General features: G+C 37.3%; 1 protein-coding gene across 6 annotated transcripts in view; it reads left to right on the forward strand.

Annotated features, from left to right (window-relative positions):
- The first annotated feature begins 5,283 nt into the window (after positions 1-5,283).
- rptor (regulatory associated protein of MTOR, complex 1) overlaps positions 5,284-24,992 on the forward strand; it is a 146,646-nt gene continuing 126,937 nt past the window's right edge. For all 6 annotated transcript variants that reach the window (XR_001425925.1, XM_015040097.1, XM_015040100.1 and 3 more), the window contains exons 1-2: positions 5,284-5,405; positions 7,793-7,875. Coding sequence is in view for 5 of the 6 variants with exons in the window: in XM_015040097.1 (XP_014895583.1) it covers positions 5,303-5,405; positions 7,793-7,875 (186 nt within the window). In the remaining variant the exon portion in view is untranslated. The remainder of the gene's footprint in view (positions 5,406-7,792; positions 7,876-24,992) is intronic.

The following is a 24,992-nucleotide window of genomic DNA, read 5'->3' on the forward strand; positions in this document are numbered from 1 at the left end:
TTTGTCAGCTTCAGTCCAGTTTTTCACCTGCTCCTGTTTTCTGCTAGTGACAGAACGAGTCGGGAAGATCGATGTTCACCACAGGTTTAATAACCTTCATTCACTGCCGACCCGATAAATGGATTAATCAGGAGTCATTGATCGGCCAGCGGGCCCTGATGCGGGCTGAATGGGAGTCTAAAAAGGCCCCCGAGGGAAAAGGCTCGGAAATCCCCCGGAGTCCCATGTCGTTATTAACAAGAAGAGCTCTGCATCCAATTTTAATGCACAGGACTGAAGCAGAGACTCAGATGCATACACACACAAAAATGCAGCTGCTAGAAGAGTTTTCACTGTTTTTTTTTGTTTTTTGTTTTTTTTTGTTCTCTGCATCTTGTTGCATTTTCTCATTTATAATCTAGTTTTCTTGTTTCAGCCATTCAAGACTGAAATGATCAGGCCATTAAATAAGCCACAATCTTGTTCTGGGTCAAGTGGTGGTTAAATCCCAGCAGATGAGCCTCTGCATACATTTTAGGGAAGGTTTCCTGCTCCTCAGGTTGGGTGACAAAAGTTGGTAATAAAAGCACAGAGGGAGCACACAGCACACCATTGTGGCACCATTTTGCTTATATGCAGGCAGGTTAATCAAGAACAAGATAAGAGTGATTTAATCTGCAGCTTGCTAACAAGATTGTCCTTTGTTTGGTCGCCTCCTATTTTGGCTGAGCTAAACTTTCCATATCACAGATTTGATAATTTGTAATTTCTAGTTTAAAATTTGAAGCACTTGGATTGATTAAACTTTAAGCAGACAATAGCAAAACCGTACGTGCTAACCAGTATAGGTATGTTAGATGAATGTGATCAGTTTTGAAAGTATGGCTGCACAATATTAGTAATACTTGAAATTGGGATGTTGATATAATACTGTGTTGAGGGTATTGATCCCAACTGACCCATATTTTCTACCACGCATACTTTCACATATCAGTCACTAAGATTACCATCATTAGTAGTTATGAAGGTCTAGTACAGCTGATTCTCACCTGCATAACACTGATAGAAGACATTGTGTAATTTATTAATGCTTTGTCGAGTGGAGTTTACGCATAGAAAACAGTGCCTTGGGTTTTCCATAGGCACTGTGGCACTATAATGCAGTCCATATTTTAATGCAGGACCTGAAACCAGTGGGAGTTCCAACCAAATGAAAACATGTTGTGAGCACAAAGTGAAAAGAGAGGGTCAGGCAGATTCAGACGCCCTCGAGAGGAGTTAGGCTTTTAGTCGGCCCATTTGGTCCCAACTGTTTTTGAAGAAGATAAAACATCTTAAGAACAAGTGGGAAGAAAAAGAAAAAGTCATCGGCGAAAACCAAACATGACTTCATTAACATTTTCTTTATCTTGAGGTAGATTCTGATGTCATAACCATAAAGCAGGCGCATATATTGTACCGTGACATTGATTATATGACTTGTAGATTTGGAGGAACAGCAGGTATATTTTTGAAATATACCTGCTAGATGTCATCACGTCAAATGTGCTATATTTGTATTGTTAGCTGCCATATATTTTAATTCAGCATTTGTTGCTCATTTACAAAAAGATAAATGTAGCTCTGGAGATCTTGTATTGCCACAGCAGACCTAATTCTTACAAACGCATAAAGTTTAAGGATGAGATTACCTTTCTTCATTATTTCACCGCTCACACTCAGATTTGTTATTGATTTAAGTCAATTTTATGCTCACGGCCACTTCACCCCACTAAATCAGCAACGATTTAAATCTGACAGCTTCTCTCGGGGCACAAACTGTTTTATTAATATAAGCTATGAAGGCTGACGACGGCCCTCCTGTTTGTGTTGTTTTTGTGTGCGTGTGTCTGTATTACGGTTCAAAACAAACAAGCGTATAAATCAATGAGAATAATGTGGAGCACATCTGTGTGCTGTCATACTCAAATGCCACGTTGGATTGTGAAAAATCCCACATTTATCTGGTGTATCTGAGTGTAAATGAGAATCAAATGTTTTGTAAATTACCTCTGTCAGATGTAGGATCAAAATAAATAATGTAATCAGGGCTGTTTTAATAGGATTTTGACTATCTTCCTGTAGTGAGCCACTTAATCGTAATCATAATTAACATTGTTGTGGTGCTGGGCCTTCAGTGATGTGACTGATGTTTGGTGAGTTATCAGGTTTTCCTGGCATTTGCTGGCTCAGATTAACGTAAAAAGGGAAATGACCTTACAATTTTCCAAGCAGTTTGCTTTGACATTTTACCTGGAATGACAGAAACATCTCTCTTTTCCCTCTGGCCTTCCAGATCATATTTCTCCAAACTGTCCTGCCATTTTCAGATGGTGTATTTTAAAGGGCAAATCTCATGTTTTTCTTTCTTGTTAAACCACATCTTTTCTCTGACAGTGCAAGCTTGTAGAGTGCATAAAACAAAATTATGGACCATTTTTTGGCATGTAACGCTTTAATTTAAAAAAACAAAAACAAACTTTTTTTATTGTTTACAATAAACACAGAGACATCTGGGTTTTGAGTTCTTCTTTCTACTTTCTGTTTGCAAATGGCAAGAACTGCCACTATATAAATCAGGCATATTTTCACTTTATACTGGTGACAGATAAAATGGGACTTGGAGTAATTGGCGAGGCCCAGCAAACCTTTTTCCTTATCAAAGAGTAAGCCTGTCAAAATAAGCAATATATCAATTAATTGCACGATAAATTAGAATGAACTCAATAATTTCAATTTGCATGCATGTTTGTTTTCCTCCTGTCTGTATTTCGACCAGAGTGGATGACAAAAGGCTTCACTCTAGTACATCTCGACTGACCCCTTCTCTTCTTGTTTCTTTTAGCTGAAGGATGAGATCAGTGATTAATATTTTTGAGGAGCAATTTTGTTCACAGATACTTCATAATGCATTTAATTTATTATTTTGGTTGTGTTTGGGGGGGGTTTGTTTCAGTTTCACTTATTACTTTTGGTTATGTCGTTAGTGCTATTGGACATTTAAAATGTCTTCCAGTTCCAGCTCTACTTGGTCTGTAGAAATTATAGTTTTATTGATATTTAAGAGGATGTACTTGTATTATTATGCCATAATTATATTAGTTGAAAATGGTCCCAAAACAACGTTATCGTCTATCGCAATAATTTCTGGGACAATTTATTGTCGAGCTAAGAGGCTATATTTCTTTTAAACTGTAAAAATGATAAAAATTATTTTACCCTAAAGATGTACATTTTTCAACTTTCTCAGGTTTTATGTTAAAGGCTGCCAAGCAAAGTTTTCCATTTTTATAACTTTACTGCTAGCGCACACTTGCACCAACTTTTATATAGTAAGATGCAACTGCAGAGGCATTTGTGCATCACTTTTTAGTTGTGTAGCACAGCTGTTTCCTTTGTTTCAAACGTTGGACTTGAAAACTGTCAAAGAACTTTACATTCATGAGGATAGGTCTTGACATTCACTGTGCAGGGAAGAAAAGGGCATGGCGTGAAAAAAAAAATCAAGCTTAAATGAATGAAGTGATGTAATCTACTGTGCCTTTGTGTATAAGGCTGCATGTACATGTCAAGTGTATCCCCACTGAGTCCCACTGGCATACTGACCTTTTAGTCATTTGGTGGGAAGACACAGGGGGGCTTAATTAGTTTCACAATAACAGGCCTCCAGAACCTGCTCAGCCAGAAGGTTGCACATAACCCACAGCAGACATGCAGCACATGCTCAGTGGGTCTACAATACGGTGTTTGTAAAAGGTCGCCTGGCTGTGCTGTTATGACCTACATATCAAAGTCATCTTTAAGTTATTAGCTAGTAATGGTACCAGAAAACGATCGGGAATGTTGCAATGATAGTGGTCACCAAACGCATCGTTCTTTCTAATTATGTTCTGTTTTCAATAAAAAGAAAATAGAGAATACACAAACTGAAAGGCAGCAATAACTTCCGTCCAGGAGAGAAACACAGCTCAACAGAGAAGCGTTGAGCATATTTAGTCAAAGTAGCAATAGCCCTTGCATGTCCCTGTAAAAACAAACAGCTGCACTGAGCTAGGAGTACTTTCTACTGGCAAGGAAAACAAAGAGCGTAAACATGGCTATTTCCACCATAAGCTCTGTGAATGGTGACAACCAGGATTGAGAAACGGCTAAATGAAGAAACACTTTGTATGACAAAGAGGGGACATGTAGCTAACGGCAACAATAGTTCTGTCAGTGGTACCGTCCAAGAAAGAGACACTTATCAATACAGAAGCAATGATGCAGAAAAACTGGGAGCACCCAAAGTTCATAGCAGGTGGTAGCCCTGTTAAGGGAGACAGTTAAACACAAGTCCCTGATAAGTATACAGTCATAACAGAAAAGATGAGAACAAATATTATCTTTCCTGATTAACTTTGATAAAACCCTCATGAACTCACATCTGACTTGGCAACATTTATTATCAAATAAACAATATTGTGTGGACTATAAATCAGTTTCAGTAAATATACAATCAGTATTGAACCAGGATTTTCATAAAAAGTGTTTGGTGTGTCCTGAAAAATAAGAACTTGACTGAAATATTGATGCCTTAAAGCACTAGACAGCAAAGGAAAAATTATACTGCATTCAGACAAGCAATTAGTGAGCATTGCAAAAGAAACATATTTTCATTTCTGTTTTTAAAAGTCTTTTTCTATAAATGCAGTTCTTTCACATCTGTTCATACAGGTGAGTGCAAGTTCAGCTCTTTAGGTAGGTGACCTGATTCAGGCTCATTAGGAGCTTCAGGATGAATCCACACAACGTCAAAAAGCTTGACGTCTGTCATGACACAACGGAAAGTGTTTCAGGTGGTAATGGCTCCCTGCTAGTTCAATATTTAATTTGCGCAGCAGGGAACCTAAGCTGCCTGCCAGGGGCTGGTGATGTGTGTCAGGATTGGCAACATAACCCACAAATCAATGTTTACTTTATTTCTTTTTCAGGTTTACGTCTTTACTCACTTCCTGCGTTAGTGTTGGCGTATGTGGTGCTGCCAGTAAATATGCGTTATACTTTTCTGTTTTGATATTTATAGGTTCTGTTCAGTCTGTATTTCAAAAGTTAAAGCAGATAAAAGACATATTAAAAGTTTGGTGCAAAGGTATTCTAGACAAATTTAGTTACAGACGTGGTTTCTTAGGAGAGTTTATTTCTTAAAAGAAAAGTGGGGCTTTTGAAAACGATCCAATTTTTGACAGGATTACATGCTTTTTGTGTGTGTGTGTGTGTGTGTGTGTGTGTGTGTGTGTCCCTACAGATGAAGACAGTGAGTGTTGCTCTGGTTCTGTGTCTCAATGTGGGAGTGGACCCCCCTGATGTGGTCAAGACATCCCCCTGTGCCAGGCTGGAGTGTTGGATAGGTGAGTATATCCTTCCTAATAACAAACATATAAATAAATAAAAAATCTACTTTTCAATAAAGATTGAGGTGCTCTTAACAGAAATTCAAATTTGAGTCAGGTGAAGGTAAATCTAAACGGTGAGAAATGGGGCATTATCTTTGCAAGCCTAAATCAAATGACATACAAAATAATCAAATTATTAAATGACTCTGAAGAGTTTAATGCTCTACATTTTACGGCTAGTTGATCACGTTGAAAACTGTTAAATGTCAACAAGAAGTGACATTTAGCAGCTTGTCAGATTATTCACATCCAGGGACGTCTTATTCACCGATGCTGGGAAAAATGCTAGATCTCTATTGGCATGAGTGGAGATCTAGCACTTTATCACTTCTAAATCTGTCCTGTATCTCGTAATATTTTAATCTTAAGGATATTTTTGAAAATAATACCAGAAAGAAACAGAAGCTGTATCCTAAATTGTCCCATGAGGTGCAGTGGCTGTGCTGTGCTGAAAGGTTTGATGGTTCAATCCTCAGCTTAGGCCGTTTCTCAAATGAACCATGGTCATTCATGAGCCTCTGCAGTCTTGAAAAGTATAGGAAAGGATTAAACATGCATTTATGATTTTCGTATGTGAAAGCTGTTTGACTTAAAGGCTTTTTACCTGTTACCTTTTTAGGAAAGGATGAGAGTATATGCATTTAAGAAAGGATGAAAGTTTAATCGCACTAAATAAAGGCAGTGGTTTTCACATTGACTAACTCTTTAATGTGCCAAGTCACTTATTGAGTTTCAGTATTTTAAATCTTGTAATCTGACTGCAGACTCATTGAAAAATCTGAACTTTTAACAAATTTAAATTCATGATGAACTGGGACGGTGATTTCTAAACAGTGTTTTAAGCGCCAAACAAAACAATAAACCTGCTATTTTTCTGAGTTTTCATTAGCAAAATAGATTCTTCTAAAGGCTTTTAGATTTTAAAATAAAGGTGATATAAGTTAGTCCAAATGCCATCTTGAAATCATCGTCTGAAAAGCCAGTTTAAGCATTGGGTTGTTTCAATCTTGTGAACCCCACAGATGACTAGACCCTATTACTATTCTGTGAAATTCAAGGTTAATATTTTTATTCAAATACCCAGAATGTTATAAAAAAAACCCTGGAAAAATAATCAGACAAAGCAAATCACCAGATCCCTCATTTCTCCTAACTGGAAATGTTCAACCTTTGTTTTTTCTCTCCTGAGATTGAGTGAGATCGAAGCAGAAGCTCTGCTCCCTAAGTTAGACAAACTTTCTCTGCAAGGATAGTTTTCCTATTTATTGCTGTAGTTTGTAAGAAAGTGTTTACTAATATTAGATGGTAAGAGCAACTGCTGTCCTCTAAAATGCTCTGCAGTCTTCGACTCTTCCCATGTGAAGGAGCGGTATTTGAATAAACAAACTTTGAAATGTTTTAATGTAAACATGTTTTTGTGAAAACTGCTTCAGAAAACATCACATAATCCTAGTGGTGGTTTTTGAAGTACAGTACAGTTTTCAAAGACCCTAATATCAATTGCTAGGTTCTATACATCTATAACTATAAATTATTTTGTAATAATTTATACAAAATATACGTCTAAAATACATATATGTCTACAAGTAACACGAGCAGTGCAAAGCAAAAATGTACAAATCCTCTGAACTTATTTCCACTTTACAACATTCACTACGGGAAATTTCAATGCATTTTCTGAGATACACCAACACAAACTATCAGTTTGAAATGAAAAGAAAATTATTCTAGTTTTTAATTTGTTTGTATTCACCACTTCTACTCCCATACTCCTAAATAAAATCCAGCACAGCCAACTACCTTCCACAGGTATCTAATTAGTAAAAACGGTGTTTGTAGCGTAATCTCAGTTTAACTCCAGCCTCATGGAGACCAAGAAACACGGCAGGCGGTTTAAAGCAGGGTTCAGAGAGCACTGTGAAATGTTTAATCGATTATCTGAAAATAGGAGTGTGACACAACAGCAAAAACAAATTAATCTGTCATATCTCTTAAGCATATTTGTGATTCACACAGGCTTACTAACGGATGATTTTCCACTTACTGAAAACAGTTGAACGGATGTTTAACATTTATTCTTTTTCTCAGTGCCATATGTTGCGATATCCTGATATTTAATAAATTCCCTCAATTTTGTTCTACATTTTTAATGCCAAAACTGTATTTCCCTCGCACTCACAGCCTGAATGTGGAAGCTGTAATTATGTCTGACTTGTCAACCTCGATTTTTCTAGTCTTTTTTTTTTTTTTTTGTCAAGGTGTGACGGTTTTGTGCAGCTGGCCTGTGTGGGTGCGAGTCAGAGGTGGCTGTGTGGTTTCACCGTGTTTGTTTTTCTCGTCAGATCCTCTGTCAATGAGTCCACAAAAAGCCCTGGAGACCATTGGGGCAAACTTGCAGAAGCAGTACGAAAACTGGCAGCCCAGGGTGAGTGGAGAAAGCCTCCTTATTATACTGCCATATATATATATATATATATACCACACACACCATACATTAATGGATTCTGTTGCTCGCCATCCATATCCGGCTGGATGAAACCATGTTTCATTGATGGTGAAATGAAGCACAATAACTATCAGATGCATTTTTTGTCTCATATCATCTACATGTCTCCACTACTTTTGCCTGAGTTGTCTTTTTTCTTGATGAATTGCTCCTCCCTTGGAGGTTTAATTCTGTCCGCCATCTTTTAGAAATGTGAACCCGATTTATATGTTTTATATAGTTTTGAGATCATTGGCAGGCTACTTTTTTTTTATTCCAGACAAAGGACATTTCTCTTATCTTTTATGCTTCCCTTGCATGTTTTTCCAACAAAACAACAACACAGAAATGTGTTTACATATTTAAGTTGATACCAGGTGATATTTTTTTGTTTCCCCCATTCAATTATTTCATTTTCTAATTATTTCACTTTTTGGAATTCAATTTATAAAGGTGTGAGTTTGTTACTTACCTACGGCTTTACTGCTATGCTTAGGCAGTGGTTCTAAGGATACTTTATAAAATTGTGCTTTATGTGGTTCACAACACAGCACTACGGTGCATCTAATTCAATAAAAAGTCAAATATTTTAGAAATTTGTTAAATTGTTAATCATACTATGTGAGTATTATGTCTAAAAGTGCCAACTTTTAATGCTTCCTGCTATATTTCTCAAGTCAGCTTTATTCATAAACACCATGCAGTTGTTGTGATTGTGGCTTACTACATAATACTTACAAAATAAGAAGTGTTATGGACCTAATGCATTGAATATTGTGTTGCATTAAGTAGGATGAAAATACATTGTCTTACTAATATTTTTTCCACTAATAATACTGCCTCAAAATCTGTCATTAGTTCAATTTGACAAGGCTTGATTTGATTTGATTTGATTCATAAAGCTTCAGTATCAAAACACACATCGTCTTGTTGGGTGTGTTGCTGCAAAGCTGTGGAGCTGCTAGAAATAGAACCACGTGGCTTAGAAGAAAATGCATAAGGTAAGAGGAGGTGGAGGAAGAACGACTCCAGAGATGGAGCCGCTAAAGAAATGTGAGCTCGGGTTTGGTTGATCCCAGAGGTCAGCAGTAAATGGTGGTAGGAGCCCGGGAGGAGGAGGAGGAGTGGGAGGGTGAGAAAGCTGTTCCCGTTTCCAGCCCGAGGATTCAGAGCTCTGCAGCATCACGACAAAGAGCCGATTTCGCCAACACACCTTACATAAAGTGTTGACAAAGCAATCAATTATGCTGCGGTTTTTACCCGCTTGTCACAGCGGGGAGGGGGGGTATTTTTGTTGTAAGTAATAGTACATGAGTTGAGTTGGTAAACATTATACCTGAGAGCAAATTAGCATCCATTATTTTTGCACATTTCTGTGTACAGCCCATGGCGGTTTTTGGTAGCAGTGTTGTTTGCAGCAGCTGAACCGTTCAGAGTTTAGTTTTGCCAGCTCTGCTGTCACGAATCTTATGTCTATGTTTCCTGCAGGGCTCGAACATTAACCCTTATGGCCAGAAAACAGAAAGAAAAGCAATCTCCATCCCAGCTGCCCACTCACTTTTTCCACCAACACTTCCTCCCGCTCTTTCGTCCCTCTTTGTTGTTCGCTGACCTCTGTTTATCATCATTTTTTCCTCTACAACATAAAAATATTTTATTTTCAATGAAGGCTCTCGTGTCCATCACAACAAATATTTTTGTTTTTCCATCTTCCGTTTCTATGAATTGTTTTATTCAGTTTTTTTTTGTTTGTTTTGCTGTTGTTGCAATTCTTGATTTCACAAGAGATACTTTAATGAAAATACTTACTGCGTCTCTCAAAAGATAATGAAGATATGTAGGAGTAGTATGATTTCAAAAAATAAATTTTCTTACAAAAAAAGGCAGATTGAACATAATTTATGCTCTTCTCAATAACTGTGAGAGGAGAAAAAAAACCCATTATTGGCATCGCAGCACTTTCCATCTCTAACCTCAACAGCCGTGTTAGTGAACAGTTAGCCAGGTAGTAAAATGCCAGCGGAGCTGAATGGCGCCACATGTGCCAAGATTGTGATTGGTCTGTCACTGACAGATGTGGTGGTGCTGGAGCTTTCACGACTGGCCGTAGTAGAGACCCCTTTCCATATGGAGATTCCTCACTGCGTTTTCAGATTGCTCGGGTTACCCTGGTAACCAAATATTCAGCTGGTTGCTTTGGATGCATTGCTTAGATTTAGGCAGATTTAATATGGATGGTATCGGTCCATCTGTCTCTTCATTCGGTCCAGGAATACAGACTTACAACTCTGTATTCACTCTGTGGGATCCCAGGTGATTCCAGGCCAAGGGAGGGGATTTACAGCCCGTCTAGCAAGTTGTGGATCTGCCCCAGAATGTTGTCCCAGTGGGGTGTTTCCAGAAAACCTTCAAATACGTACTGATCAAGACATTTCAAGGGGCAGAGGGTTGGATCGGCTCAGAGTTCCCACCGGAGAACAGAGCTGCAGTGTCATCAGTGTGAGGCCGACCGATCCCACGGAGGGAGATTACTTCAGCTTGTTTACGGGATCTTGTTCTTTTGGTTTTGATCCATATCTCAGGACAAACTGGTAAATCAAGAGCTTAGCTTCTTATCTCAGCCCTTTCTTTATTACAACAGACTTGAATTGAGTTTGTGTTGTTGCAGATGTGGCCCCTGTCCGTCTGTCCATCTCTTGCTCTGTCCTTCCATCGTTTGTGATGAGACATGAAGACAGGCCAATATCTTGGATCAGACCCAGAACTAAATTACTATTCATATGTTCAAACTGATTCACATCATCTGCATCTGAGCTTCATTTATTCTTCCTTTCTGTTTTTCTTTAATTACTTTTGTCTTTTATTTTGCTTTATTAAAATAAAGACGGTGCTGCCCAGACAGCCTTTGCAATATCTTCGCTTTCATTTTATTGTTGTGCATTCTACCTCAACCTGCCTCAGCTGCTTTCTCATTCTCTTTTAAACATTACTTGTTCACTTTCATATTATCTGTGCCTGTCACCCTTCTCGTCTCCTTCTCAGCCGTCTGTTATTTGTTTGGGAATCCTTTTTCAACTCTTTCCTCCACAATTGTTGGTTGTTATCTCTTAAGATAAAAAGCGACACGCTTGTCTTGCCAGATCGCCTTTTCAAAGCCAACGCAGTGTGCACAAATTGCTGAACATATTGCAGCTGCCAAACGGGTTTAATCGGAGTGTTTTTTTTGTTTTTTTTTTCTGTATTTGTGTGGTGGCTGTATTCAGTTCTCCTGCCTGGCTGCAGCCTGCAAACCCCTGCTGTCCTCTCAGCTAACGGCCTCTGCATTATGCATCGTCGGGCTGGGCTTCAAAGGCTCGGCCTCCCCCGACTTTTGAGCTTTTTCAATCACCAAAGAAAACCCAAATTGAGATCTGGTGTAAAATTTCACTGTGGTTTAAGATGATGCAATGATGACAGTACATCTTAAGGGGCTTTGCCGCCCATTTTCAGTTTAGAAAGTGAATATCGATTTATTTATTTTTTGTCTTTTCAGCATGGTATAGGTTAGAAGGTGGGATTCACTGCATGGAACCCTTTAATTGATGAATCTTTATGTTGGCATCCGATTGTTTATGGTAGAGGTACAGCTTACAAAGTGGAAATATGAAAATATTAATCGTTCTAGCTGTTTTACTTTACTTCTTAGTTCAATGGTGGGGTTTTATTGAAAAAGATCTGTCTTTTTAGGATCTGGACAGATTACTGTCTAAGGGTATTATATGCAAGAAACCCAACAGAAAAAGAGATATTAAAACTGCTTTGTTGCACAGCATTGACCAGCATTATTGTATTTTCCAAATGCAGCTTTACTCAACCCATCAGTTTTCTGCTAGAGGTTTATAGTGGAAACTGAAATCTATACATAATAATCTGTATCTGAACAGATGGACGCTGATGTGAATGTTGTAAATAGGAAAAACTGGATTGTTTTCAAGTGTAGTAATCCTAAAATAAATGTTGATTATGTAACTCAGTCAGTACAGGGGAACTTCCAGAAGGCTGGATGACTTCCAGATCCAAAGTTGTTGGATTTGTTCACTTCCAGATTTGTCACTGTCCGTGTGGCCTTACTACCAGAAATTTATAGAGCTTGTCAAATGTAGTTAACCCTATTGCAACATTTTGTTGTTTACAATCTTCATTTATAATTTAATAGATGCAATTAGATTATTGTAATACACTGTTTTAAGAACAATGTTTTGAATTTCAGTGTCAATCATGCAGAATAATCGACGGTGTCGTTTCCCCTCCATCACACAGTTGCAAACAAAGTGTCTTTAAAGTCTTCCTTGGAATCTTTTGCTTGCTGTACTCTGAAAATAGTATTGGGTGTGTCGAGACTATTTTTACGTCCCAACTCTGCATTTGGTTTCATACATACGCATTCAGATTGGCTTGAAGCTGCTGGAAAGGATGCAGAGCAGGAGGGTACAACACAGGAGGCCAGGATGTGACTCAGTGAATGAACAGAGACTTTATATATACAACACCCACCATTCATTAGGCTACTTCTTTATTCTGTTGAGGAGGATAAAATATCGTTGTTCTCACCGAATTGTCAGTCCAATGTAAGGACAGAGTGTGGGCACTGGTGTTTTTAAGGACGATGGGGCAAATTGGAGGCGGGTGCCATCAGCAGTGGACTCTTAGAGGATTTCAGATACGGCTTAAAAACCACTCGTCTCTGAAGGCATTTCTGTGTCTGTGGAAGTCATCTGAGTCACTTTGCTGCCTGTCATCAGGCCTTTTCTTCTCTGCTCTGATGATTCATGTCACGTTTTCTTATTTTTTTGTTCTTCATAATTGAGAGCCTGCCTCCCAACCCAGCCATAACAGAAATAAATTTAAAGTTTTGCTGTTTTTCTTTGTTCTAAAAGTTTCAGCATTACACAACTTTCACAAATACAGGAAGGTCTGTTCACATCAAATGAAGGATGTCTGGTGGAGAAGAGGGTGGAGGGGGGCATTTCAGGATCTCTTATCAAATAAAAGAAGGAACTTTCCTTTTTTTAGTACTTTTAAATAAATCATTCAGTTTGGTCTCTGGGGTAAGTTGCAGTAATTGATCTAATGTTTCCTTGCAAGCATTAAAGTTTTGACTTAAGTTTGCTTATTGGGCACTCACTGGTACATGAGACAGCATTGACCAGAGTTTACAGCTTTATAGAGCTATATTACAATTCTGGTTGGAATAAAACTAAACTTATTACATAAATGGCAAATTTTTGGAGATTTTCCAGTGCTAGATGCATGGTTTCTATAGGTGGGGAGATACAAGCATCATTTGTAAAGCAGCTATCTTCAGGCCGGCTAATTTTCTAGCTTAAATGAGCTCAGTATACTTGAGTTACTCTATAAAGAACAGAACAAAAAGGTTTAATTTACTACATCAGCATGTTTAGTCGGACACCGGTGTTTCACTAGAACCTTTGTTTTGATCAGTGTAATACAATTGAAATGACATTAATAACATTTTATAGATATTGTTATAAGTGTAATAATCAATGTTTTATTTTAACTGCAGTAGTAATAATTGTTGCTTTGTATTTTTACCTTTTAATGTAGATACCCTGGTCTTGCTAAAATATTTCTAGCCAGAACTTGTAGTTTTGTCTTAAACTATACAAAAATAGGTAAAAAGCCAATGAAACAAGAACATGACATAATGACATGCCATTATTTTTAGACGGAATCAGCCAAAAAAAAATGCAAATATTTAATTTGCTTAACATGAAATCATCTCAGGAACCTTAATTTGAATGTCATGACCCAAAATGGGGCCCTGACTCTTTCACTTTTGGAGCTGCTGAGTCGTGTGACGTGAGGCGGGCAGTAGGAAAGTTCTGATTAACGTCTGCTCAGATCACAGCATCGATTTTGACAGATCTTGTACAGTAAGTGGCCCTGTTATCACTTGATTTGTTAATCTTCCTGTTTCTCATTAGGATCCGCGCAAGAACCGAGAAGTTCCTTCAGCCCTGAGCAGCATTACCAATTCATTTTGCGTAATGAGCTGTTTATCATGAAGCCTGACATAGATGCAGTGGGTTTATCACGGTGCAACAAATTTGCTGCCAATACACCAAAAGTGCTGAGGGCCCCTTGTTCTTTTAATTGCAAGTAAAACCATCAGTTTAAGCTTTTTTGCTCTAAAGCGACTTGGGTAAGTGATTAAATTCTTCAGATGTATTTTTTTCTTCGGCCTTTTAATTTCTTTTTTTCCTATTTGTGCTGAATGATAAGACAATGCTTGGATAATTGGATATTGGATAAATATAATTAATTGGATAATTACATCTACTTTTTCTCTTTGACTTCGTTCTTTTTGTTAGTAAGTGATTGCTTCAGAGTAGTGTGACCTGCACCTAATCTTCCTCTTATATTTAGTATTTATATAGATATCCAGGGCCTCCTTATCACCTATTTTTTTTTATCCCCGTTTCCTTTTTCTGGATTTCTGTCCATTTCAGTGATGAGAGGAGCAGCAATTCTATCGACAGTCTTACCTGCAGTGGCTTTTTAATTGGCTAATTTTTATGTTTTGTTTGCCTTATTGTATTTTTTTTACTGATACCCAATAAACAAAGATAACAAAGACAGCTTATTTAAAAAGAAAAAAAAGTTGAGTAAAAGTAAATGGAGACCTGATTAATCTCTAATCAAACTCATATGCTCATCTGAGAAGTTTATTGCATGTTCTTGTATAATAATGTTACCAACTCAGAAAGAGTTTTGTAATTTCCCATTTCCTGAGCATCACATTGAAATAAAGGAAGTGTTTTTTTTTGTTTTTTTTTCCTTCAATTTCCTGTGCTGAATGTAAATTTATCTTAGTTTCTCCTCATCTGTAAACTCTGAGGACAAACATATGGAACATTTCAAGTAAAATGGTTCGAGTAAAATACTTCTGGTCAGGGTCACCTAGATATCATCTGTCTTCTGTCTTCAAAACTTGCTTCAGAGAAATAGATTTTCTTTTTTATGTTAGCATCTTATACGAAATCTTAAACGTTTGCTGATTGAACAGATAGACTCAAACTCTCAGGAGCTCATTGTTTAGAGATGTCATATATATTATCGGGGGAAAAATCTGAAATGAACTTCAAAGTTATGTTGTGCAACTAATTAAATTTGTTTTTTAATTTTAGCTCCCTCTAATTAACTCTCTGATTGCAAGGCGACCACTCTACAACGTGAACAGTCGCATGCAGTTACAGCAACAATATTGCATTAAGATGATAGCTGGAAAAAACGGCCACATCGACCACAAACAACAACCTTTCAAAACATTGTGTGGTACAACATATTTAAGTCCTAAATAATAGAATAAATGCTTTACTGGGTAACGTCTGCAGAAGGAAATCTGATTGTCCAAGTTCCTCTTATTGGATGTTCCTCTTATTTCCAAATTGAAAACATCAAAAGCTTTGCAAGCTGCACATGTTTGTTTAAAGACAATATTTTTTTTGAGAATATCACTTGTAATTGGTTGTCGCCACCAACTAAAAAAATTTGATAAAACATAACGCAGTGAGCCACATGAAAGAAAAAACTACATCACACCCGGGGTTCAGAACTAAAATTATTCTGATTTCCCATCTTTGTCTCCACTTCATCTTCAAAGCCTGCTAGCTTTTAATGCAATTACTAAGCAGAAAGTGAAATCTTATTTGATTACTTTTTACAGTTTGAACAAATTCTCATTACTTATTTTTGATCACTTGACATCTCAAAGAAATGATTTTATAATTAGCTACTAGTGCTGCTGCTTCTTTAATTGTACATTTAAACAATCCAACTCATTATTCTTGACTTTTTTTTTGCAATGTTTAAAGCTAAAATTCGCCACATTAAATGGACAGAACCTGAATAACTTTTTTCCCCAGTAACAACTGGTCATTAAAAAGGCTTTTGCTCAAAGAGTCACATTCAGTCAGACACTGCTGGTGTACAGATTGGTAGGTAACTTTGGGTTAAAGTCATGTAGTGGGAGGGATCTGGAATAACAGGAAGTTGTGATTTCTTCTCACATTTTGCTACAGTTTTACTGATTACAAGGGTAAAGAAACCTTGAAGAGTTAAGAGTTGAGTGGCTTAAACTGTATTGTTGCTTGTTCTGACTAAATCCGGTCAAATAACTCTGTCGTCTCTGCAGGATGTCTTTATTCCTCCTTGTCCCCAGGCTTCATTGACATTAAGGCAGTCCTTTCACAATAAGAGGGGTCATTGCAGCTTTCCTCAGAGAGGGGAAAAATGTTCATGTCATATTGATCTCCTCTCTTTGACTCCTCCATCCCCCATATAGCTTCTGTACAAGCTCCATAAATGCTAAAACTTGAAAAACAATAATGTTTGCTTAGCAGCTTTCAGTTTCAGTTTGCCAAGTAGTGTTATACCATTGTCAGCACGGGTAAAGATAAAAAAACAAAAATGTAGAGCAAGGAAGATCTGCATCTTGGTTTTAGACCTTCGCTGATGTTAACTTCATCCCAGACTTTTTTTTTTCCTGAAGATTTAGATCAGAAATGTAAAATAAGTTTTCATTCTTATTAATTTAGATTGTCTTTTTGACATTTGTAGTTCAAATAAATCTGTCTTTAATTAAAGAACTTCAGCAAGTTTAAACAGAATTATTTAATGTTAATATATTTAGTATTTAATGTGTACTTATTTATATTGTATATGTATAATCACATTTATTTTATACTAATGTATGTTATATTTTTAATCATTCATTTTGAATGGAATTTGAAATAAAAATATTCATGATTATAGATTTTTAACACATTTCATTAATCACAACTTATATTTTTCTTCAACAATACAGATCCATCATCTTGGTACAAATGCATGTTCCACACCTATTTTCAGCTGAAAGCAGATCTGAAGTATGGATATGTTACTAGGGCATGATTCACTCTATATATATATATATATATATATATATATATATATATATATATATATATATATATATATATATATATATATATATATATATATATATATATCTTGCTTGTGTTTCATTTTGTATAAATGGCAGATTTACACAACATATCTCGTAAACATTTTAAATTCGCCCATCTGTGCTCTTGAGTAAACATTTTAAAAATGGGAAAAAAAGAGAGAAAAGGTTTAAGCAAGCCTTAATGTTTGGTTTATTGAACTGTTTATTAGTAATATACCTAGAAAATAACCTTGAAGAAAGAACATTCAGCAGCAAACTATTGCCTTGTAAGTGGTCTTACCTGCTGTATCTGTAATGCCTGCCATGTAGGTGTCAAAGTCTGTAGTACACACAGGAAATTGGTCGGATGAAGAAAATAGTAGAAGGAAAATTTAGCTTTTGAACTGTAATGGTCGAAAAGTATAAAAATGTCCCTACAAGCATTTTTTAAAATTATTATTATTTTTGTAAAAGAAGGATTTAACCACAGATCTGGTCAGGCTGAATTAATCCACACCAAATATAAAAGAGTTGTCACAATTTCAGAGGAAGGTGTGAAGTTAATTAAAAGACAAGAGCAGAATACATGGGGGGGAAAGAGAAGAGAGAGAAAAGGAGCAGAGAAATAGCCATTCATTACTGCCACTTCACGAGTACTGGCGGTTTAATGAAGACGGATCGTTCTTCTAGCTGTCAACACTGGAGGCTTGTCTCTATATTAAGCAGTCCCACCATTAGGAACCTGCTCTCCATGTTAGGATTGATCTGGAGCATTTACTGACTTGGTCAACTCCTTAATTAGGCTGAAGTTTGACACCAGGTCTTGTTTTTTCCCTCTTCTCCCACAGCGGTGAGCCTGACCTTGTCGTTGCAGAAAGGGCAGGAGAAAACTTTCCTTATCTTCCGCAGAAAACTCAGGTTTCTGGGAAAAACTTCAAATACCCCTCTCGATTTCTCAATAAAACAGGAAAAAGGTTACAGGATCAAATGATTAGATCCAGAGGCCCCTTGCCTTTATCTAAAAGTTAGATAAGTGTGAAAATATTATCTGAAGGGAAGTTCTCTGTGTCTGACATTATGTTGGACCATACATCACCAGATTGTGTCAGGGGTCAGATCAATCTTTGTTAAAGTGAATCAGAGGTAAAGGTCGGGTCTCGGGAGATGACCGGAGCTGCTGGAGAGACACCAAATGTCTCCTCCTGGTCATAGAGGAAATTTTACCAGGAAAAAGAATGCTCTGTCATTTTGGGTAAAGACAGCAGTCATCATATTTATTCAGGTAAAGGCATCCATTTTGTCCTGAATTCAGTTTGTTTACTGTATGTCCACTTTCAAAATGTGAGAAACGTAGAAAGTGAAACAGCGGAGGCTGTCATATTTGGAAAATATTTGTCAAAAATAAATCTAGATTTATTTTTTAACAGAAGACTACCACTCACAATTTATCACAATTTCTTAATTTCTTCAGAAATTAAGAGCTGCGGGATCATTAGTTGAATATTACTATTCAACTTATCTTCTTCAACGAAAGTCAAAAACTGCATTTTTATTTAAAAAGCTGTCAACAATACTCTGGTAAAGCCCACTCTTGCTACATTAAACCTAGCTGGATAATAACATTGATTCATCTCCACAAATTCAGAGAAAAACAACAGAGTGTATATGCCAGAGTTTCTGTTTTTGCAGATTGTCAGTAGGTTATAATCCTTTTTAATCTCAAGCCATCTTGTCAGCCCACAACTAGCTGGAATGAAATGATCTGTAATTTATAAAAATGTTAAAAGGGCACTGCAGTTCACTGAATGGCCTGCATCTCATTGGAATCATTTTGTTGGTGCAGAAATGCTGGTTTAGGTCAGCGTTGCCAAATACTGGATCAACCGAAAATGCTACAAACAAAACGTGAGCGCTCCAGTCAATCATTGCAGGATTCAGTTATTAAACCATGTGCAAACACAAGTCCTCACAATCTTCCATTGTCCTCATGATGAGAATTGACCCTTAATTTCTCTTTTGTTGAGTAGACCTTGTGTGTATCTGGACACCATTTTTGCCTCAAAACCTCATAAAGTTTTAATGACGTAGTGTTAACAAATTGTAAAACACAATTGGTCCAGATTTGTTGCTTCTTCTTCCACAACATCCCAGTTTGCTCTATTTGAGTAAGATGTGGTGACTATGGAGGCCGTTGGAATAGAGAACTCATCATATCCAAGAAACCAGTTTGGTATAGTTAGAGTCTTGTGATATGGAGCCTTATCCTGCTGAATGTAGCCATCAGATGTACATGGTGGGGACAAAGGGAGGCAACAACACTCATGGAGGCTTTATTGTTTAAAGCGCTGATCGCTTAGAGCCGCCAAAGGACCCTGAAGTACTCCATGTTTTCATGTTGTGTACTCCAAATTCTGACCCCAACACCTGAATGACATGATTGAAATTGTCTCATCGGAACAGGCAATGTTTTACCTTTTCTTTCTCTGTTAATGTCCAACTTCTGGTTTGTCACTGAAATGAGAGGCACTCAATTAGTCTGAATCAGATGATGTGTTGCCACAGCCTATCTGATTTCAGGGCTCAGATGTTCTGCATTTAGAGATGGTATTCTGCATATCCTGGTTGTAATGAGTGGTTATTTGAGGTACGGTTCCCTTCCTATCATATCACATAAGTCTGGCAATCAGTGGATATCTTTTCTGTTTTTAGGCCATTCTCTATAAACTTGAGAGATGGGTTTTCTGTGAACCCAGTAGATCAGCAGTTTCTGAGATATTCAGACTAGCCTGTCAGAAATGTCTGTGCTGCGGTGAAAGTGTCTTCAGTCTGTCTGATACTCGGTTCGAACTTCAGAAAGTTATCTTCACCATGTCTAGACCTCTAAGTGAATTGGGTTGCTGCAATGTGACTTGAATTTGCCATTTCAATTTCAAGCTCAGTCGCTGGCCACAACTTGCAATTGAACAAGTGTGCCTAATAAATTTACCCAATGTCTATTTTGCAGGTACTCGGCTGCTTAGGAGAAAAAACCTGAAGTATTTTAAATGTTTTCTTTTGCGGGATTATGTTAAAGTCTGGATCTGATGATGTTTTTTTTTTTATTTTTTATTTTTGTTTTTTTTATGCACACATAGTATTGTATTTAAAAGGTTGCATCTGATAAAAGAGAGCTGGCTTTGGAAATACCTGTAGTTGTAATTAAATAACGGGACATTTCCATCGTCTGAGCTTTTATCTAATACAGTCTTGCCTCTCCCTCTACTTTATTCCTCCCGATAAATGCATAACCCCATCCTACCAGACGATCAGCTTTCTCTTTCAGGATGTTGGAGGCAGAAGATGATTCTTTTTCCTACATTCCCATCCTCCACCCTTTCATTTTCCTTTTAGTTTGCTGTTACGCCTCTCAGCTTTCTCGTTCTTCCTGTCCAGTCTATTTTTTGTCCTTTTATTCGCGGCCACCTCCCAAATGTTTGCACTCTTTCCACTTCTTGAAAAGATACAGAACATAAACGAATCGGTGCCATTTGATCCCTGCAACAACTCCTGGCAAATGTACCCTTGAATATCAGACAGTCTTGCATAACACATTTTAATATTTTATTATCTGACAAGGTTATCTGGGAGCCATCTTATTAGAATTACGTGTTTATTTTGCATGTGTCTGCTTTTCTTTGAATATTCAGAACTAAATTTTGGCTCTTAGGACTTTATTAGTCAAATCTTTTGTGAACATAACTGGTCAGCAAACATTGTAAGATTTAATCAATTTGAATTTAAGTTATGCTTTGTCTCAAGTTTTAGAAATTTGAGTATGCTTTTTTCTTCATAACAGTAATACAGATATTTTATTAAGCTGATTCCTTTTTGATTGTATCAAATTTTCATCCAGGAGAAAATTAAGACCAGCTCTTAGGTTACATCATCCTCACAGTTTTCCTGATAAAACATCCCATCAGTCCAGCAAAGTGTCACAGATCTTTTTGCTCATTGTTGTCACTTTACATGCAATATCTTTAGAGGGTTTTTCTTGTGCAACCCTAAATCCTTTCAATGGAAATTGAGAATAATATTTTGTATGTGCTTATCCCATAATACCCCCCCCCCGCCAAAAAAAACATTGAAATTTAAAGTTTGTAGTGAGACAAAATGTGATAAAGTTCAGGGATATAAATACCTGTGCCAGACACTACATGCTGAATTGATTTTAATGTCCATTGAAGTGTAACTCTGGCAACACAAATCCCTTCAGTGGGTTACTGAAGGTCTGTGTAACCTCTGAACAGCAAGGTCTCGCCTGACACCCACCACCTTTGCTCTCTGTTTATACCTGGACATGTAGTCTTATAGTTTTAGAGCTATGACTTTTTGTTTCTCCTTTATATGAAGTTTTGCTCCAGTCTGTCAGAGGGGTTGCACTTCCTTTATGTCTCATTAGATGTATCTTTATTGTCCCTGTTGTCCCTGTGGTTTCACAGTCTGTACAGGTAAACAAAGGAATATATCACACACATGCATTGTTTATTTCTGTGATTATACAGGTCGCTGTAAAACACACACTAAATAGAAATCTTCATCAGACTAAATCTGATGAGCAGAGTTAAATAATTAGATATACAGTTTATGATGAAAGTGAAGAACAAAAGGCTATTTTTTTTTACCAGGCTAATAACTTTATTAGATTCTTTTTTTAAAAAGTTTCCCACCTCTTTTTACTTCGAATTCAATTCTGTTGTTTTCATGTCAGTGAAAAAAGGATAAATCAAAACTTTACCTATAGTCTGTTTGGGAACAAGGTACCATTCATTTTCTCGTAATTAAATGTTTATTTTAAAAATTGACTGCTGCTTAGATAATAGTTTTACTTTGCTAAAGAGAACGTATTCTTAATGCACCACAGCACAAATAGCCATAATATGTCTTTGGGTTGTTTGATCAATACTAATAACTCTTGTCTCTACATGCTGTTGCTGTGGGGAAAGATCTAGTAGCAAGACTAATGATTTCCCGGCAACACAAATTACTAACATTAATATTTGCAGCAGTTTGCAGACCTTTGCTTTATCTAATTAAGATTTCTAATAACTGCTTTAGTTCCTCACCTTTTTGTGTACTTTGCGATGCAAATCTGATACGAACTGCTGCTGAATATTTCAATAAATTTAAAATTTGAGCCTCAGTAGAGGCACACTTTGTTCTGACATCACACAGAGTTAAAATCAGCACCGTTCCCTAAGCTCTGTCTCTAGGCTAATGGTTTGTGGCACTCTTGCCCGCTTCGGTCCCTCCTCAATCACCAACCGGTGCAAGTGGCCCTGCAGGTGGCTGGAAATGAGGGCAGCAGTTGATTAGACCAGAGGATAGCGATGTAATAGGCAGCTGGCAGCATGGGATAAGAATAACTGCTAAAATACATCTGCAGAAGCACAGGTTGGTTTGACTGCTGCTCAAATGTTCTGCCAGTACTTTAATTCAGCCTTTTATTGAAATGTTGAAGTATTTTATTCATAATTTTCATCAATATTAAAAGGATATATTGAATCCAAACTATATTTCTCCTGTCCAGATGAGTGCAAATTTGTGGGTAACTGAAGTGAAACATAGAGGAAACAATTACTCAAGTTCTTTTTATTATGATAGTTAAAAAGAGCAAGGTAATTGGATCAGCGAAAGCAGAAGGCCTATAATATGTTTTCTGTTTTCCAGCTTCGCTAAAAAATATGTGACATAAAATGAAAGACGCCAAAAGTAAAATTTAAGGAGGACTGGGCATTAAATCGGCAAACTGTAGGGCAAACATCTGCAGAGTTAAATATCAAAGTGCCTTTTAAAGACATCTTGTCATGTTACTACTAGACACATGAATGATTGCACCTGAGATCTTAAGAGATGGACCAAGAAAGAAATTGGTTTGAGAGCATGCATAAACGACAATGTTTAAGTGTTGCCAAACAATCTAAGCTGGATTTAAGTCCCTGATTTAACCAATATATTTTTATCTAAATCTTTTGTTTGTAGCCTTGGCTTGTTGTTGGAAGGTGAACCTTCCCACTCAAGTCTTTTACAGCTTCTCGAGGAAAGCGGCATTCCTCTTTTCATCAACTCGCTGAAATAAGGCATCCTCACAGCATGCCTTTTTTAATTTTATTTTTCATCCAGGAGTTCAATTTTGGTCTAATTAGACCAGGTTCTTGCACATGTTGTCTCCTCAGCATGACTTCTGCCAAACTACAAATCAGATTTCTTAAGGCTTTCTTCTTGCCACAAGAGCGGTGGATCTCTGCTGCTCCTCTGATTAATGCGTACCCTCTCCTTACCTCTTGGAAAATTTGCAGTTGCATGTAAATGTATCTTTGCTAGACACTGGATTGACAGAAAATGCTTGCCATGTGTAGTTTTTCTTCTTTAAGAATTGCTTCCAGTTTCCTGCATTTCTTTCCAGATAAATTTAAGTCGCCCAAGTTGTTAATGAGGCGCAACATCTGACAGTTTGCTTATTTTTAGCTTCTCCTCATCCTGGCATAAACCTGGTCTGAGTATAGTAATCCTCATCCTATCTAAAATTGAGTTGTAATGTGCCATGAACTCAGCTGGATTGGTTTTTTTGTTTTTACAACTTCTATGAAAACTATCGATTAAAGGAGAAATGGCGTAAAGAACATAAGTTTCACCTATTTTAGACCCCTCCAGGTGAAGGATTTTAATTAAAAATGTCTGAAAATTAGTTTCAAGTGCTACTCAAGTCTTTGATTTTAATTGGACTGGTGCTTGAGAGGTCTCTCTCTCCCTTTGCTATCACAAATTTACAGCACCATCACTAGATTCGCAGAGATTTTAAATTAATGCAGCTTAATAACACCTTCTTTAATTGGTTCCTAAACCACCCATGTATATTGTGTGCCAATTAATGTGACTATCATAAAATGTTTTATTATCTACAATATGATTAGATCACCTCGGTTGTGGTTTCCACCTTTGGCGCAAATAAACAGATGGAAAAAGGAAAAATGAACGATTCCCAAATGTCATTTAAATACAAATACTTTCTATGACTAGCACACAGAAATAGGAGGTGAATGTCTGAATGGATGTATGGTTGGGCTATCTCTGGAAGAATGGGAAGTGGTCGAACTTGATAAGTGATAAAAATTTTTCTGGTGGAAGACAGAAAGCTAAATTGATTTCTCAGCTCCAATTTCATTTAGAGGAGAAGCTAGATGAAGGATTGTGAGGGCTTTTAAATCATTATCGGAATCAGTTTGTCCATGCGCGCTTGAAGCCCTGCTTATTGGAAATAATCAGACCCTCGTAAGTGTACGGCGCAGCAGTGTTTAGTGGATTCGGACCTTCTGCCGGTTGCGTAACTCATACCACTTAGTCAGAAGCAGCAGCAGCAGCAGTCCTGTTCTGACTCAGATCGCTCTCTTCCAGCATCCTGCTTGTTTGAGGAGAACTTGATGTTGGATCTCAAATGGATGCGTTTGTCTGTCTGGTACTTGCCAGGCAGAATGTGTAAAAACATAAGTGATAGCGTGCAGGTTTTTAACATCGTGGATGAACTCTTCAGAACTTTGACAGAAGAAGTTATTTTAGAAGAACTAAGCCGTCTTCTGTAACTAGACATACATTGATTTGCAGTAGAGGAGGAAGGATTGTGCGGGGCCTGTCGTGTTGACAGGAGGTGAGTTTTGGCGCGATTGGATGGTGACGTGTCATCGCACCCTCTCCTCCAAAAGACCTGCTGTGAACTGAGTCAGCCTGGACACACTGGCCTCAGCAGGACTGCTGTCACCAGGGAAATGACTATCAACTCTGTTTGTCTAACTTGGCTGCTCTTCCTCACCGGAATTTAAATACGTGCCCTTCGTTTATTTTTGTTCAAACCTCTTCCCGGTCAGGTCTCGTAGGTGCTCGAAGGTCGGTTTTCATCAGCAATGTTAGTTTGCTGTTTTCACATTTTACTGTGAGCTCACAGGGACTTGTTTGCCAACCCTTAAGAAAAAAAAAATGATTTACATAAATTTGGGGGGGGGGGGGAAAAAAAAAAAAAAAAATTTAAAACAAAAAATTA

Source organism: Poecilia latipinna, unplaced genomic scaffold (assembly GCF_001443285.1).
Source record: "Poecilia latipinna isolate Pla-1442-1.1 unplaced genomic scaffold, P_latipinna-1.0 Scaffold496, whole genome shotgun sequence".
Taxonomy (NCBI): domain Eukaryota; kingdom Metazoa; phylum Chordata; class Actinopteri; order Cyprinodontiformes; family Poeciliidae; genus Poecilia; species Poecilia latipinna.